Raw genomic sequence first — 18573 nt, 5'->3', positions numbered from 1 at the left:
TTAAACCGGAGTACCCGGAGAAAACACACAGAGATGGCCGACTGTGGAATCGAACTCAGGTCTCCTAGCTGTGAGGCCTGCACGCTAACCACTTGACTTCCGTGCAGCCGAGTAGGGTACAATTCATGGTAATTTTAATATATATTTTTTATGATTTAATGTAGTTTCTGACACAATATCAGGTACGACTAAAACTGATACTTATGCCAACATATTTGCAAAGCAACTGGTATTGTAAACAAATGATACACCATCAATTGTCATATAAACACTATGAATATTTATCCGGGTACTCCGGTATGAATGTGAGTGTGAATGGTTGTTTGTCTATGTGCCCTGTGATTGGCTGGCCACCAGTCCAGGGTGTACCCCGTCTCTCGCCCGACAGCTGGGATAGGCTCCAGCATAAGCGGATAAGCAGTAGAAAATGAATGAATTTGCCCCCCAAAAAATGTATCAAAAAGTTAATATTTTACTATGAAAATCTATACCAGTATGAGCCTTGGTATCAAAGTATGAACGTTTTAGTACTGATCCATCCATCACTGCTGTGTACCTGCTCTGGACTGAGGCCAGGGGGAACCCAAGCATATTCCTCCAGAGCACATCCAGAGTCGTCATCAGAAGTGGAGTTCCTTTGGAAGTCATACATCAGCTTGGTGATGGTCTTCTCCATCTCCAGGGACATGGCGTTCACAACATGCTCTGCTGCACACGCTGCTTCAGAGAACACGGGCACACCTGTCACAGAAAAGAAAAAAAAAACACCAAAACCTGTTGACAACAAAATGCATCAAGAGAGCGAAAAGGGAAAAAGAAAAGAAATGGCAGCGGTTTAGTGTTTGTCCTCATTTGTAAGGCAACGTGTAGACCACACGGCTTTAGTGGCAAACATTATGTGCACCAAAATGTTTTTGGAGCCCGCCAAGTTACACTGCCAGTTCTACAGCTGCCCAGGCAAAAAAAAAATAAATTGAGCGAACACTGAGAAGCCTTTTGCATTCTTACATTAAATTGACAGATTGAGATTCCTGGCATGAATACAGCGGTTGGCTGACAAATAAGGAGAGAGTACTGGCAATACATATTATTTTGGGAAGTATGAAAAATACCAACTATTTAGCCAACAATTAATTTATAATTTATTTATATATTATATTAATCTTCGTCATGCCACTTGCATCAAGCTATCAGCGCGAAGTGTCCACCAATTGGAACCAAATGTCACAAACAATCCACCTATTGGAATCCACTGGAATGTAATGGCACGCTCCAAGTTGCGCCAATGATGCTAGGAGTCCACTCGGCCGGCGCCAGTTGGTGCCAGTTCACGGCCATGCAATTTGCAGTGGCACCTAGTGTCACCAATAAGGCGCCCAATGGCGTGCAGTGGCTCAAACTGCCTCCCAAGTGGCTCGTGGTGGCTCATAACGGCGGCAAAAATTGAGTTTGGCGGCAAGAAAAATTCAAAATGTTTAAAATCTTTGTTGTGCCTCTTGCATCAAGCTATCAGCATGAAGTGTCCATCAAGCTATCAAACCAAATGTCACAAACAAGCCGCCTATTGGAATCCACTGGAATGTAATGGCTCGCTCCAAGTTGCGCCAATGATGCTAGGAGTCCACTCGGCCGGCGCCAGTTGGTGCCAGTTCACGGCCATGCAATTTGCAGTGGCGCCTAGTGTCACCAATAAGGCGCCCAATGGCGTGCAGTGGCTCAAACTGCCTCCCAACTGGCTCGTGGTGGCTCATAACGGCGGCAAAAATTGAGTTTGGCGGCAAGAAAAATTCAAAATGTTTAAAATCTTTGTTGTGCCTCTTGCATCAAGCTATCAGCATGAAGTGTCCATCAAGCTATCAAACCAAATGTCACAAACAAGCCGCCTATTGGAATCCACTGGAATGTAATGGCTCGCTCCAAGTTGCGCCAATGATGCTAGGAGTCCACTCGGCCGGCGCCAGTTGGTGCCAGTTCACGGCCATGCAATTTGCAGTGGCGCCTAGTGTCACCAATAAGGCGCCCAATGGCGTGCAGTGGCTCAAACTGCCTCCCAACTGGCTCGTGGTGGCTCGTAACGGCGGCAAAAATTGAGTTTGGCGGCAAGAAAAATTCAAAATGTTTAAAATCTTTGTTGTGCCTCTTGCATCAAGCTATCAGCATGAAGTGTCCATTAAGCTATCAAACCAAATGTCACAAACAAGCCGCCTATTGGAATCCACTGGAATGTAATGGCTCGCTCCAAGTTGCGCCAATGATGCTAGGAGTCCACTCGGCCGGCGCCAGTTGGTGCCAGTTCACGGCCATGCAATTTGCAGTGGCGCCTAGTGTCACCAATAAGGCGCCCAATGGCGTGCAGTGGCTCAAACTGCCTCCCAAGTGGCTCGTGGTGGCTCGTAACGGCGGCAAAAATTGAGTTTGGCGGCAAGAAAAATTCAAAATGTTTAAAATCTTTGTTGTGCCTCTTGCATCAAGCTATCAGCATGAAGTGTCCATCAAGCTATCAAACCAAATGTCACAAACAAGCCGCCTATTGGAATCCACTGGAATGTAATGGCACGCTCCAAGTTGTGCCAATGATGCTAGGAGTCCACTGGGCCGACGATTTACCGCTCGATCTACGTTCTTACCCTCACCTATGGTCACACGCTTTCGGTAGCGACTGAAAGGAGAAGATTGCGAGTACAAGTGGCCAAAATGATTTTTTTCCCAAGGGTGTCTGGGGTCTCCTTTAGAGACAAGGTGAGAAGCACCGGTAGAGACTCGGAGTGGAACCACTACTGAGAGGAGCCAGATGAGGTGGCTTGGGGATCTGGTTAGGATGCCTCCTGGACTCCTACCTGGGGAGGTTCATGTCACGTTGGATATATTGGAGAGACTGTCACCCGACTAGCATGGGAACACCTTGGGATCCACCAGGATGAGCTGCACACAGGGAAGTCTGGACCCAACCCTGCTGGGGTTGCTTCCCCCGTGACCCGACCTTGGATAAGTTGTAGAAGATGCATGGATAGATATGCAAAATTTGCATTAAACAGTAATGGAAATTAAGAAGCTAATTGGTGGGGGATGACTAAAGAGAAAAATATGAAAAACACACCAACATCAATTTGATTGTTTTAAAGAAAATTCCAATCAGGCTGACTCATCAATGAGTGGATTTTTCATTTTCGACCTTTTGTGATGCTATTATAACACTAACCTCAGGATGGGAATTACCTCAATAATTGCATCCAATGTTATTATTTTCTAATGGAAATAATAATCACGTGTTGAATTATGAATGAATCATTTAAGATAACGATGATTTTGACCACTGGCTGGAGATCACCGCTCATCTAAATTGGACTTCAATGAGAAATTAGCAAAGAGGAGATCAGTTTGGGAAGCGCGAGAGTGAAAAATGGAGAAAAAAAAGTGTGTGTTGCTGTGGCAACCAGTCGGTGTGCATTATTGTGCTGTGTGATGCTTTTAAAAGAGAGTGCATGCAGAGAGACCTGCATAGAAGTGTAATCTTTCCTGCACTATTGCCACTACGGTATATCAGGAAGGATGTTCGTGCGAGAAGCGTATCATGTTTTACCGATCATAAATCCCCATTTAATCTTCAGATTTATCCCGATTTGCCTCGCCTCCCTTTAGATCCAATCAGCGCTGTCATCATTTACACGTAAATTAACAGAGACTAATCATCATCTCCCAGGCAGGAGAGAGAAAAGCTTCACTGGAATCACACTTTTTTTTCTATAAAAAAAATGAGACTGCATATGCATGAAAACTAACAATAGCCGAAATTTCTGAGAGAGAAAAGGAGTCGGAACACATTATGGATTGTGGAAGGAGAAGGAGAGAAGGAAACTAAAGAGATGAGGTGTTGAAAGCAACGCTTTTCCCTTTTCACGTGTCATGCATCACCCACCTCCCTCCGTCCTCCTCCCATCCTCATGTGCCTCTGACAGCCTCTGTGTAGGAGTGCATGAGAGAAAGAGATGGAGAGGTAGTGATGGAGAGAAAAAGCTCTTATTTATGTAAAAGCTGATATTAGAGGAGGTCCTCGGTTGAAGCACAAAGCCCGACCGAGCCTCGATTTTAACTCCTCATGCCGGGAACAGCGGTCGTCCAAATGCACGTGAGAAAAAAAAAACAAAATCTTGACATTCTGTGTTGTTAGAATCCTTATCATGCCTAAGCATGAAAACATTTAAGCCTTTAATAACTTTTTAAAAATAATTCATAGACCGTGCCTCCATTGCAACACAAAAGACAAAAGGATGTCAGCTAATCTCCAAGCTGCATGTAGGTAATTAATTTACTGTAAACAACCACTGTGTGTAATTATCATTCCGGCACACCGAAATCAATCATCTCCCGGTGAGGAACATCAGCAACATCCAGGATTTATGAATGCGCTCATAGAAGGAATTGTTCCTGCAATCATACGCAACACAAAGTCATGAGATTCAGTCATTGCAGCACTTTTACCGCACCACTATTACATGCGGTAATAAGAGTCAAACCAGGGTACGGTAGAAGGTTTGTTTATTTTATACAAGGGAACAGCTGCCCCCCCCGGGTCCTTGTTACAAAGTGATAAAGTCGAAAAACTGAACATTTATGTTGGAGAATCGCTGATTCATTCATTTTCTACCGCTTATCCTCACAAGGGTCACGGGGGTGCTGGAGCCTATGCCAGCTGTCTTCTGGCGAAATATAAAATAAATCTAAAATAAAACAATGTTTGCATTAAGGATGTGCCGGATACTTGTTATAAAACTTGCTATGAATGCCTCTCATTGCCTTTCAATGTGCAGGGCCCACTGGACTGCGCATCAGAGGCCACAATGTGCGTCACCATGTAGACCACCTATTTTAGGAGAGACATTGATTCATTCATGGCGGCACTGCGGTCTAGTGGTTAGCGCGCAGACCTCACAGCTAGGAGACCAGCGTTCAATTCCCACCCTCGGCCATCTCTGTGTGGAGTTTGGATGTTCTCCCCGTGCATGCGTGGGTTTTCTCCGGGTATTCCGGTTTCCTCCCACATTCCAAAAACATGCTAGGTTAATTGGTGACTCCAAATTGTCCATAGGTATGGATGTGAGTGTGAATGGTTGTTTGTCTATATGTGCCCTGTGATTGGCTGGCAACCAGTCCAGGGTGTACCCCGCCTTTCGCCCGAAGACAGCTGGGATAGGCTCCAGCACCCTCGTGAGGAATGAATGAATCATTCATTCATTCATTTTCTACCGCTTATCCTCACCTCACGAGGGTCGCGGGGGTGCTGGAGCCTATCCCAGCTGTCTTGTGACGAAATATAAAATAAATATAAAATAAAACAATGTTTGCATTAAGGATGTGCCGGATACTTGTTATAAAACTCGTTATGAACGCAGTTCTTCTTCCCGTCTTTTCCTCAGTGGCACTAGACCAAACAACATGGTTGGTCTCACCACAGTTTACCTTTCCTTTCATTTTAGATGAAACTCTTCTATCACGCATCATGCCTGACACTTTTCTCCACCCGTTCCATCCTGCCTGCCTTCACCTCTTTTTCACAATCTCAATTGTTCTGTCCTTCAATATTCAAACTTGTCCCTATGATGTACTCGTCCGTGATCCTATCCATCCTGGTCACTCCCAATGAGAACCTCAGCATCCCCATCTCTGCCAATGACATTGTGTTCACGTTTTGTCATTTAATATGGCTCATAAATGAAGCACGGACCTTCCATCTTACAACACGCTAAAATGCCGACACGTGGCTTTTTCTCTTGTCTTGCTAAACTCGGCTATCCTTGAATAACAGAAATACGGTAATTGTCAGGAGACACGCTTACACAGGGACACTGATTTGTCCCAACTCCTTCAATATTCAAACCTTTTTAGTGTGTAAATAATCTGCCATACATGATCTTGGCACCCGAGCCGGTCATGGTGGTCAGACTGTTTGAGTATAAAGATACACCTGCACAAATAATAAACACCTGCACACTTGGCAGACACACTCGAATGATAAAAAAGCATCAATAAATGCCTTTTATTTACATCTCTTTAAAATTCCAGCCTTTTGAAATGCAAAATTTGACGCATCAGTAGAGTACACCGGAGATTTGTGTGTGCATTTGTGAGATTAAGAAAAATCATGATCAAGGACGCTCAGAACAGAAGTAAGATTCATATTTTCTCTTTCTGTTGGAAAGGACACAAGCGACCAGAACTCAAGCGTTCATTTACTGGTCAGCTCAGACTTGCTTTCATGCCACACTCAAAACCAAATTCAGAAACATGTCAGCCTTCATTTCAACAACAAACAACTCTCATGTTACGCCAATCAGCTGGTAATCCCGTTATGAGGATTAAATTCTTACTGAGGCTTATTTGGATCAGGACTAACAAGAAATTAATTGAAGGGGGTTGACCCGGTAGGAATAAAGCCGGGTAGTTCAGCTGGCAGAACAGACTGAGAAAAGCTCTGAGTGGGTGACAATACTGATGATATAATTGGGAACATAACACACTCAAGTTGGCCGCCTGCATAGCTCACACGATAGCCGCGTTTACATGAGGAGTTTTTCTCTTTCCGAATGACCTTTCCGAAAGCAATGGTATCCATGGAAAGGAATATTCCAATCTCTTGTCTACATGCGCCGCTATAATCAACCAGAATAGTCAATAGGGCATGCCCAGTAAAGCGTAAACACCAACATCATGAGATACCGACTTCCTGGAGTTTTTCTTTCGATTGTTGGAATAACTCCGCATTGCCGGTTTTTCCATCGTCCAGTCTTGGAATTTAGTTTGGATCAAAAACAAACTTTCCTTAGCAGTCCAGTGCCGATTGCTCGCCTCCATTTTTTCAATTCGAAGAACGTCTGGAGCTGCGTGTTACGTCATCGCTGAAAGAACGCACCCGGGAACAGGAAACGCTAAAGTTCAATCTTGCTAATATTTTATAATGAAGCTGGGCACATGTTTTATATAGATATGTATTTTCTTTTGGAATAAAAGTGGACTTGTGAATGGCGTATAAAAGGGTTTAGATTCTGTTCCACGGATGGCGGTACTTGCCAACCGCCAATAAACAACAGAAGAAGAAAAACACCACGAAGAAGAACGCAGTCTGACAACTTTCCGATTGAGCGGGTACAAGATACCTCAATTGGATTGGGGAACGGAATATTCCAACCCTGTGAATCCGATTATATATTCATTCGGATTGGCACTTTTCTTTCGGAATGAGGTGTATACAAAGGTTACATTCTTTTTTTGAATTTTTAGATGAGATTCAATTCTTTCCGTTTGAGCCAATAACCCGAAAGGAATTGGAATATTTGGGTCCATGTATACGTGGCTAATGTCGTCATCGGGAGCTGGAAAGACTGACTTTCTATTCCACTGATTCTGTTCCACAGATGGCGCTAATGCACACGAAAGCTGCTTGCCAACCGCCAATAAACAACAGAAGAAGAATGAAAAAATGTAGTCTGACAACTTTCCGATTGAGCGGGTCCAAGATACTTCAATCGGATTGGGGAAAGGAATATTCCACCCCTTGAATCCGATTATATATTCATTCGGATTGATACTTTTCTTTCGGAATGAGGTGTATACAAAGGTTACATTCTTTTTTTTAATTTTTAGATGAGATTCGATTGTTTCCGTTTGAGCCAATAACCCGAAAGGAATTGGAATATTTGGCTAATGTCGTCATCGGGAGCTGGAAAGACTGACTTTCTATATACTGTATCCAGCGGTCCGAAAAAGGGGAGTCAAATAAAACAAAATGGAACACACACTTACAGCCACAAACACGCACGCCCTGATGTGCTAATTGCTGGAGGTGTGTTCCCGAAATCCAAAGTAGGGCTCTCTTACCTACAGATGCGAAAGAATTCACAAGGAGCTGAAATGCTGCAATTAAAGGGTGACACATTCAGCCCCTCTCCCACTGTGTGTGGGATCGCCTGAAATAGAATTGCAGGCTTTCAACAGGCAAGGCTCTCTCTGCCACTGCTTGTACACCCGGCAAACCTCCGAGGGGGAAATGGATAGCTGCTATAGGCTCTTCCGTTTGTAAGGACTTTAATCAGATCATTTGACAGGCGTGATCAGGTGCAATGACAGGCAAGGCCAAACGGGCCGTGTGACAGCGCCTGTCACACACAACACACAAATACACAAACACACACAAGACTCCGTGCACTGTGACCTATGCGGGGTTGCATTCAATGGATGAGCAGTGCATTGGCTCCCTTGACTGCCGCTTCACACACAAAAACAAATCCTCTTGTGCAAAACCATTTACATGTTGTGCTTGAGGGTGTATGAGCTGTTATCATTCCACAGAGCCAAGTGTGTGTGTGTGTGTGTGTGTGTTTTCGTGGGAGTGTGCATTTGTGAGAAAGGGAGGACAGGAGAGAAAGACTCTGTTGCTATGCATTTTACAAGTCCTCCCTCTGGTCTGACATCACGCTAGAATGGAGTCGTGCACATACAACAACCGGATGACATTTTGGTCTTGAGGAACTTCGCTTAAACGGGTCATTGGGTTCTGTTGCTGTACAGTAATGACAGTCAATGCAGTGTTGTGCTGTTGCATCGCAGCATTGCACCTATATTGTGAAATGGGCTTTTGTCCAATGTTTGGGTTACAGCAGTGGTGTGCAGTCAAGGCCAGCAAAGCCTTCTCTGCTGGCCTAAACATGATTAGAAACACATTAGAAACAATTAGAAATACAAGGATGAAGAGTCTTGAACCAGTCATGATGTGCTATATATATCACTATATTGACACTTACTATGGTACCCATTATGGCATTGGATGCTCATATCACCGAGTACTTCGGTATGGGACAAAAAACAAATAAAACTAAACTAAACTAAACTAAACTAAACTAAACTAAACTAAACTAAACTAAACTAAACTAAAATAAAATAAAATAAAATAAAATAAAATAAAATAAAATAAAATAAAATAAACCATATTAGGAAAGCAGGAAGTGAACAAATGTAACAGTTACTGATTGTAAAAGTACCAGACGGAGGGGTAGGATTTAATAAGCTTTGCTTCTTCCTACTTCTTTTGGACATGTGGAACTGGGAACTGATTATGTGATGCATTCAATTGTAATCTGATACATGTTCAAATGAAATAAAACCATTACCATTACCATTACCATTACCATTACCATTACCATTACCATTACCATTACCAGAAACACTGACCTACATTTACAACTTAACTTCTAGTATTTGTCCCGCAAAGTTGAATTATTTATCACCAAATCTTTGGTCGTAATAAAATAAAAAGAGGTTTAGTTCGAGTGAGTCAAAGGTCATCCAAGGGTAGTGTAAGCATGAGACATCTAGGAAATGCCAGCATCAGTAGCTACATAGATAAGGACACACACACACACACACACAGTCAAAATCAGGACTTGTGACAATCTGGTGAAGGATGTGCTTTGTGTGAAGAACATCGCCTCGGACAAGATGTCACCAGTCGTCAAGAGATTTGACCATCCATTCTATTTTGTCTGATTTATTGTTAAGCTGTTTAATATATTTTTAATACATTTTGTATATCTAATACCATCGCACAGTGTTTGAGTGGTTAGCATGTTAGGTGCATGGTCAGGAGATGGTAATGGTAATGGTAATGGTAATGGTTTTATTTCATTTGAACATGCATCAGATTACAATTGAATGCATCCCATAATCAGTTCCCAGTTCCACATGTCCAAAAGGAGTAGGAAGAAGCAAAGCTTATTAAATCCTACCCCTCCATCTGGTACTTTTACAATCACTAACTGTTACATTTGTTCACTTCCTGCTTTCCGTAATACAGTTTAAGGTTGTTTTTTTTTAAATTTTGTAATTTTTTGTCACATACCAAAGTACGAGTATGGTCATACATTTGTTCACTTCCTGCTTTCCTAATATAGTTTAAGTTTTTTTTTAAATTTTTAATATTTTGTCACATACCGAAGTACGAGGTATGTGACACATTTTTTTGTCACATACCGAAGTATTAGGTATGTGACAAAAATTACAAAAAAAACTTTTAACTATATTAGGAAAGCAGGAAGTGAACAAATGTATGACCATACAATGCCATAATGGGTACCATAGTAAGTGTCAATATAGTGATATATATAGCACATCAGGACTGGTTCAAGACTGAGTTTGCATGTTTTTTTTCCTTCTCGTAACAGAAAAGTAAAGAACGTGCAAAAAGCGCAAATAAAATTGGCTTGACTTAACTTGTTAGGGTGAGGAATAATGTCATTTCCAACAGGAAATAGTTAATTTACGCAGAGTATATGTGCCTTGTGACCAACTGGCGAGCAGTCCCCGGAACTGGGATAGGCTCCAGCTCTTTGCAACTTGGAATAGCACAAGCAGTACAGAAAATGGGTGGATATTCGAAGAACGGCATAAAAACTGGGTGTTGCTCGTGATGATTGACATGTAGACCATGTAGCCTGCATGAACAATTAGTGAGATGCCAGTGATTGATGGTAGAGAAACTCTTCATTGAGATCTCGTGCTTGAAGGCGACACATAAAGAAAAAAGAAGATCTTACACATCTTACATGGACAGTCCTTTACATCCAAATGTATTTTGCTCTTTTATGGTTTGTAACCCAAAATGAAAACGAGTGAAGCGCCACTGTTTGATTCATTCCACTGCCTGTGTCATTGTTGAAGTGTCTTTTGTGCAGTACAGTGATCAACAAGTAATGAGTCACGCAAAAATGAACAAAAAGACAAAAAACTTGACTTTGACAAAACAAGTACAGACAATAGGATGGGGTGGACGATGGAGATGAAAATAGCTAAAAGATCAAACTTAAAGCCTGAAACCATCTAAACCACATCGATTGAGAAACTGGATTAATAACACAAACATGGAACAAGTGAGGCTATCACTCTGCATACATGGTTATTATGTCTGATTCAGCCTTTTTACTGACCTCTGACCTTTGTCATATGGCTGTGTGAATGAGTCAATGAAGAATTTGGTGATAAGCACTGCTCTCAGCGGGTACAATTAATAAAAATTGATAGGAAGTAGATGAGGGAATAAGATTTTGGTGAAAAGAAAGGAAAGAAAGTGAGAAGCAGATTGCATGGCGTGACATGAGGAGTATAAAAGAACGACAGCAGCGGTGAAGAGACATCGGTTCCAAGGGGAAACGTCTCGGTTCATGACCAAACTGCAGAGGGTTTTGAATATTAGCTCAGCTTTAAAACTTACAATACAAAATAATCAAATTATAATAATAAATATAAAAAATATATGTAAAAATTATTTTTTTTTTTAATAAAATAAAAAAATACAAATATATAAAATAAATGTGAAATAAATATAAAATAAAACAATGTTTGCATTAAAGATGTGCCAGATACTTGTTCTAAAACTCGTTATGAACACCTCTCATTGCCTTTCAATGTGCAGGGCCCACTGGACTGCGCATCAGAAGCCACAATGAGCGTCACCATGTAGACTCTTCTCCGTCATCACCAAATCGGAGAACATTCATTGATTTATTCATTCATTTTCTACCGCTTGTCCTCACGAGCCTATCCCAGCCAGCCAATCACAGGGCACATATAGACAAACAACCATTCACACTCACATTCATACCTATGGACAATTTGGTGTCACCAATTAACCCAGCATGTTTTTGGAATGTGGGATGCAAACTCCACACAGAGATGGCCGAGGATGGAATCAAACTCAGGTCTCCTAGCTGTGTGCCCTGTGCGCAAACCACTCCATCACCGTGCATCTCGTAGGAGAACATTTCCTCCTCATCCTCTTTGCATGTACTCCATCTAAATAAACGCCCCCCTAAATAAATGTCTTTCCTTCCCCAAAATCCAAATCTTACAAGTGAAAACTGACACACATGACAGCGCCACTTATCTCCCCTTTCACACGCGACCCTAAGGAGGATAAGCGTCATAAAAAATGGATGGATGTTTGAGTGCAATCCACTTCTTCAGGTTGAGGTGCTGGCTGAGCGAGTACACGACTATCTCTATCTGTATTTGTATCCGTATTTGTACCTATTCACCCATTTATATTACCTGAATCCGCCTGCTTCATTCACACCAGTTAGACTCCCCCGGGAACTGTTTGCTATGCTTGAAGTCAAAATGCAATGCATATAGTATATACAGCCCTAAAAATAAAAATAAGAAATCAAACGCTTGATTATCTATCAAATTTAAAACAATTGATTGTTCATTATTTAGTTAAATGTTTTCTTTTTTTGTAAATGTATTATTGGTCTTCAACCAACCAATTACTCGATAAATCAACAAAAATTTCAGTAGAATCCTTGATTACTAAAATATTCCATAGCTCCAACCTTAATTTGTTTCCAGCAGTAAACATGGCTGTCAAGAAAATACTAAAATAATAAATAATACGTGTAACTATTTTACATGTTTTTCTGGCCGACTGAGTTTTATATAGACCATTATGATGCCTCAATGAAGTGACTGTTTGGTAAAAAATCTCATTTTTCATCCCATTAGTTGCCAAGTGATGGCCAGGGGCAGCTTTTGTGAGGTCACAGTGACTTTGTGAATTCCTGCACTGCCACATTCATAAGGAAGTGAGCGACAGATGGATGGGAAATTTAAATACACAATGCCTACAGGTATGGTTAGCAATAACGATCAGTTAAACACTGGGGTACGCTGAAAGTAGCATATTTTCTTGTGAGCTTGTACCACAGAGTACATGTACACAGAGTGTACACAGAGTACACCGCTAAATCTAAATGATCTGTATCTGTACTCGAGTTGGCGGCACAAACATAACCAGAATTGGGCGGGGTTTAAATATGTACTTTATTTTAAATCTAAAATCGACATGCATTGATCAGAAGCTGTAATATGTGTGATTATTTCCTCGAGAAAATAATCAGCCTTGTTGACTGGATTTTTTTCTCAAAAGCACAACGTTCCTTACAAGCAGTTTTCTAACTGACTTTATATCACCAGCAAGCAAGCAGAAAAGACAAAAAAAAAAAAAAAAAACACCGTCAGTGACTGATGCACGATCGTGCCCGCTGCCTTGTTAAAACCACGGTGTATTTTATGAAACAAGTTAAAGATTGCAAGGTGCCTACTGCAAAGTATTGAAAGGGGCGTAATATTCTAGCCCGCTTATGCAAGCTGTTTGTGCATAATGCTTGATGCCGCCCTTGTGCAGCATCAAGCATTATGTATACCTAATGTTGCGGCCAGTCAATGCAGGTCTGCTAAAAGTAACTTTAGATATAAACTAATATAGAGACAAGCTGAAAAAAAACTAATAAAGTGAAGGCATTGTGTTCTGGTGTTGAGGAAAATAGTTCCAACTAGTTGGTGGGGTCACTTAAGTAAAGAGTTTTGCTTCTCAAAACAATATGCGTTCAAAAGAGTAAAACATTTGTAAAACCAGACCAAAGACAGAGAAGAAATAATTTCAGGCAAGAACTACCTATACTGGCTAATTAGATGCGGCCTATTAGCACCTTGTTCACAAGCTGGTATTACACTTCAAGAATTGAAACTGCTATCAAGAACGGAGAAGAAATATTCTGGACTTAAAGCTGTTAATTATTAAGTCTGACACAGATTGATCAGTAGTTGCTATATATATTGTTTATTATTCAGACTTTTTAATTATTTTTAATGAGCGGTTCAGTACCGCGTTCAGTACTACAAGTAGTTTTTACGACTACAAGTATTTTTTCATATCACCAGCCTAAGCAAACAGACGCTAAAAAAAAAAACCATTGTCAGTGACTGATGCACGATCGTGCCCACTGTCTTTTGCTTATTTACATCCAGTCTCGACTTCAGCCGCGGTCGTCACACTGACAGCCCGTAACCCTGCGATCGAACTGGATCAATCGCGACACCATCGCGGCCGTTGCAGGCTCTCACCAGCTCCGTGCGGCGCTACTCCGTCTGCTAACTTTTTATACGGGTGCCGCTGACGTCACAGATGCCGGGGCGTTCTCTGGTCAATTTAATCATAATAAACATGAAAAAAAGATTCATTTGTACACTTGCCTTGCTTACTGGGTCTCTTTGACACGGACACAAATACAGCCATATACATGAACTCTAAACCCAAACAAAAAGACCAATTCCTATTGTTACAAAAGGTCAATGACAAATTATTGACGTAGGTAATTATCCAGATTCGCTACTCAAATAATCTTTTATGATTTATTTTGTGTTTTACTGTATGTGTCCCATTTAGTAAGACTGCTGTCGCATTGTTTATCCATCACAGAAGTTCCAACAAGTATTGAGTATATAAAAAAATTGCCCTCCTCACACCTCTTATTTATGTGTAAAAGTCCATTACCAAATAAAGCGGCTCCCAAAACAAAGGCCTTCAGGCCCCTCCAGTACCTGGACTCCAAGCAGCCGGTGCGCATTCAGGTTTCATAACACTTCCAATCTAATTTGTGAAATTATGGCATCTTTGTCAGCATCTGTGCTGAGTTTGTCTCCGTGGTGACTGGGTAGGCTCTTGGTCCTTTGTTCTGGCAGTCTTGGGCTGCGTCACTGCTGACTGTAATGGCTGAACACGGCATGATGTCAAACGTCTGCAGTAGTCACACATATAGAGTACACCTTTTACACTCGGAATTAAAAACAAAGCACATGATTCAACCTATTTTCAGTTGTTAAGACTTTTATAGCTGAGCGTGCCTGGTAATCGGGGATTTTTTTTCTGAAAATAAAGGAAACTAGGGAAATGGTGATTTTTGATCAGCAGTCCTAAAGTCCCAAGAAAACTACGGAGGGTGTGTTGCTACGGCAATACCGGAAATTATTTTGTTTGAAAGTATTTCAATGGGAGAGTTCTGTAAATGGGCAAATATGAGTTTTCCAGGGAAAACTGGAGGGTATTATATTCTTATAAAGGCAATTGTTTATATATTCGGTGTCATCTATTTATTGTCTATATTTCTTAATTTAAGATAAAATATATAATGTTTTTATTTTTATTTTTATTTTTATTTTTATTTTTATTTTTATTTTTATTTTTATTTTTATTTTTATTTTTATTTTTATTTTTATTTTTATTTTTATTTTTATTTTTATGTCTCTGGTATTATACGGGAGCCAGGCAACGACATTTCGTTGGCTATTTCACTGCTGTTTTTTTGTGCAATGACAATAAAGGAAGTCTATCCATCCATCCATCCATCCATCCAATTTTAGAAATTAAATAATATTCATTACAGGATTAGCGAAATTAATGTTCAAAAATGAAAAAGACATCAGTGTAAAAAGGCTGCCTTCCATCATCGTTTCCTTGGAGCGACCGTATTCCCATTTTAATTTAATCCGGCACAGCAGGACAAGCTCATGGGGTCCAACTTGGAAACACAAGTTTAATTTCCTGTTCTGATACCTTTCAAAAATGCAGCGTTACAAGCAACTCTAGTCACCATCACCATGGCAACTGAAGTCATCCAGCAAAAGTATGCAGCAAAACGGATTAAACAACAATTACAAAACAAAACAAAAAAAAAAATCTGCAATTACAGCAGCAATTATGCATATTTGGTAACTGATAATTATTCCTGACAAAGTGGAGATTTGTGTAACGCCGTCAGTTCATTTCGACCTTCTACTCCTCCACTCCATGTTATTATGTTATTTTTCCATCTTATATAAGAGAAAGGTCATGGAATATCTATTATTAAAGGTTCAGGTCGTAAGAGTGTACATTATTAACGAGCACGCCGTCGTCTTTAAACACACACGGGGTGACAGCGATCCAGGTGCTGAATGTCTTTTAGCTAAACGAACCTCTTGACACCCAAACGTATGAATTACAGAACAGAATTTATTGATAAAGATTTAAAAAAATATATATAATCTGGGATCTGACAAAAAAAAATGCTGACAATTAAAAAATAATTCAGCTAAATACCAAACAGGTCCTTTGAGAGGCGGACAAATAATAGCCTTTTGTTGTATTTATGTACATGTAAGCGAGCCACCTGAGCTGTCAGCATCTCAGGCACATAAAAGCAGCACACAAGCGCCAGTGCAATGTGAAAGCGCTGTATGGGGCACAGCAGCTAGCTCGGAGACACCTGCCCACCCTTTCTGAATCAGCCGTTTCTGTGGTGACCAGAGTGGTGCTGCTGCTGCTGCTGCTGCTGCTGCTGCTGCTGCTGCTGGTGGGAGGGGGTGTAGTGCTCGCTGAAAGTGAAGAGACATTACAAATCTGGTGGGAGCAACATGAAGGTAGGGATGGATGGATGGATGGATGGATGGTAAAAGGACGTGTGTAACTGATTCCTCGACATCACCATTGCTAACAGATTTGACACTTGGATCCAAGCATCCACATCCACAGAAGGTGCAAAACATTTAATCACAGTGTCAGCCAGGATCATGTCTCCCTGTGAAACCTCATGCAACCATGAGAAGCTTTTTTTAAATTATTATTATTATTATTATTTTTTATAAAACCCAATACACCTCTGTGCTCTCCATCTGTGGCCTATGTGACATAAGTTCACTGCACAAGTTGTGTCCCCGAAAGGCGGGACCTGCTTGATTCCGTGCAGTTACTGACAAGCCGCCGCTGCCATTACACACAAATTACATCCCACGATGCAACAGTGACAAGAATTCTAAAATGGAGGAGAAGCAGCGGAGGTGAACAGTGATTTAGATCAAGTGAGTTTCACAATGAGCTGTCACTTATTGTTATCAAATTCCTCTTTACACAAACAATAAAACCACGTTCAAACTAACATATTCCATAATGCACGGATAATATTCCGAGTGTGTTCAGTTCTATTATAAAATAAAGCAAATATTCTTGGCAATCTCTCATCTCAATTAGACAATCTTGTACTACACGGATTGCCTTCTAGTCAGTACAACAACAAATAAGAACGCATGCAATCATTCTCTTCTGTATCCGAGATGAAAGGCTCACGCTAAGCTCAAGAAAAACAGGCAAAATCTGAAACGTAAACACCTCCAGATTTTCCACGGAAGCTGTCGATTTACTACTGTGTCCACACGCTGTGAGCTACAATGTGTGAGCACATTTGCATTGCTTCAGATACTCCAGTCCACCATAAGCGCCGCATCACAAATGGATTCTTGTTTTTCTTATTTCTTTGTTTGGTTTCTAAACAAGCCTGAGGTTGAAAAAAGAAAAAACCCTCTCCTTCAGGGACACATGGATCTAAACACTGGGAAAAGGTATCCTTTTCCCTAAGTCCCAGTAGTCTTTTTCACCTGTCACTCAGGAGATAAACAAACCTTCACGCTCACATGAAAAAAAACACCTCCTCCGCTCTCACCTTATAATAGAAGCACCTGTTTCATTAGGAAAACTTTTAGCAAAAGCATTTCTGGTTTTTAAATGCACACTTCCTGATGAGGTCATCGCCACGGCGAGGCTAAGGCTAAGAAGGAGCGTTTCCATCAAGATGCTGCAGATGCTCACCTGCCTCCGCGGCAGCTCCCAGCGACTCAGACGTTGCAGTGAGTGAGTTGCTCAAACTGGACTCATACCAGCAAAACTGACAAACGACTCACGGCACGCCGCTTCCTTTCCAGTCTCAGAGACGACGAGCAACTCTGCCTGTACCGCCTTTCGCCCAACTGTAGCAACAGCGGAGAAGAGGCTGTGGGCTGCTGGCTGTCATCAGTTTCTCTCCCTTCCTCCCTCCCTCTCTCTCTCTCTCTCTCTCTCGCTATCACTCCCTCGTGTCTGGGAAAATGTGTGTCCATAAAGTTGACTCCATTTGCATGGATTTATGTGTGTGCGTGAGTGTGAAACCGTCTTCCCACAACAACAGTGTAAAAAAAATAGTAGAGGTTGTGGGTGAAATCGACTCACCCACCTCATGTTGCCCCCATGTACACCACCTAGCACTCCTCCTGACCATCCCCCGAACCGCCAATATCCACCCACCCTCTCCTTGCCAGCCTCTCTCAAGCCTGTTCAAATGAGTCATCAGCTTTCAGCCAATCATGGCGGTGGCACGCAGCCTTGGATCAGAATTACACAAGTACTGTATGTTCCTGTGTTCCTGGTAGAAACAAATCCACTTGAAAATCACAAGGGCGTGTTTACGAAACAAAAAACATAAAAAACAGAAAAAAGTTTTCACAACAACAATGTAAAAAAAAAAAATCTTTAGTTTTAGAGCCCCCCCATTAAGGACATAGCAAACACCCGCTGCTTATCAAAAAGCCCGTCGGATCTACTCTGACCCCACACACACCCCCAGCATGGACTGGTTTCTCGCCTGGCGTCAGGGAGAAGGCTCTGCAGCATCCGCTGTAGAACAACCAGGTTTAGAGACAGCTACTTCCCCCTGGCTATCAGACTGCTCAATGCCAAATAAGTCCCTCTACCTGCCCACACGCACAAGCAAAATTTTAAATTATTGTTATTTATTTTAAATTTGTACAAATTACTGTTTGCGCTGTACATTGTTCATATTTGATGTCATCTATTTATTCTCCACATTTTTATTTTTTATTTTTATTATATTTTTATTTTTATTT

At 41.3% G+C, this 18573-nt stretch overlaps 1 protein-coding gene across 2 annotated transcripts in view; it reads right to left on the bottom strand.

Moving 5' to 3' along the window:
• LOC131104564 (prickle-like protein 2) overlaps positions 1 to 17936 on the bottom strand; it is a 29741-nt gene extending 11805 nt beyond the window's left edge. For both annotated transcript variants that reach the window (XM_058051877.2, XM_058051878.2), the window contains exons 1-2: positions 17504 to 17936; positions 557 to 741 (exon numbers count right to left, since the gene is read on the bottom strand). In XM_058051877.2, the coding sequence (XP_057907860.2) occupies positions 557 to 688 (132 nt within the window). In that variant the 5' untranslated portion in view covers positions 689 to 741; positions 17504 to 17936. The remainder of the gene's footprint in view (positions 1 to 556; positions 742 to 17503) is intronic.
• Between the last annotated feature and the right edge of the window lie 637 nt (positions 17937 to 18573).

Source organism: Doryrhamphus excisus, linkage group LG15, assembly GCF_037039965.1.
Source record: "Doryrhamphus excisus strain RoL-2023G ecotype Guam linkage group LG15, RoL_Dexc_Guam_v1.1, whole genome shotgun sequence".
Taxonomy (NCBI): domain Eukaryota; kingdom Metazoa; phylum Chordata; class Actinopteri; order Syngnathiformes; family Syngnathidae; genus Doryrhamphus; species Doryrhamphus excisus.
Note: the sequence above shows the minus strand (reverse complement) of the source record. Positions and strands in the feature narration are given on the sequence as shown.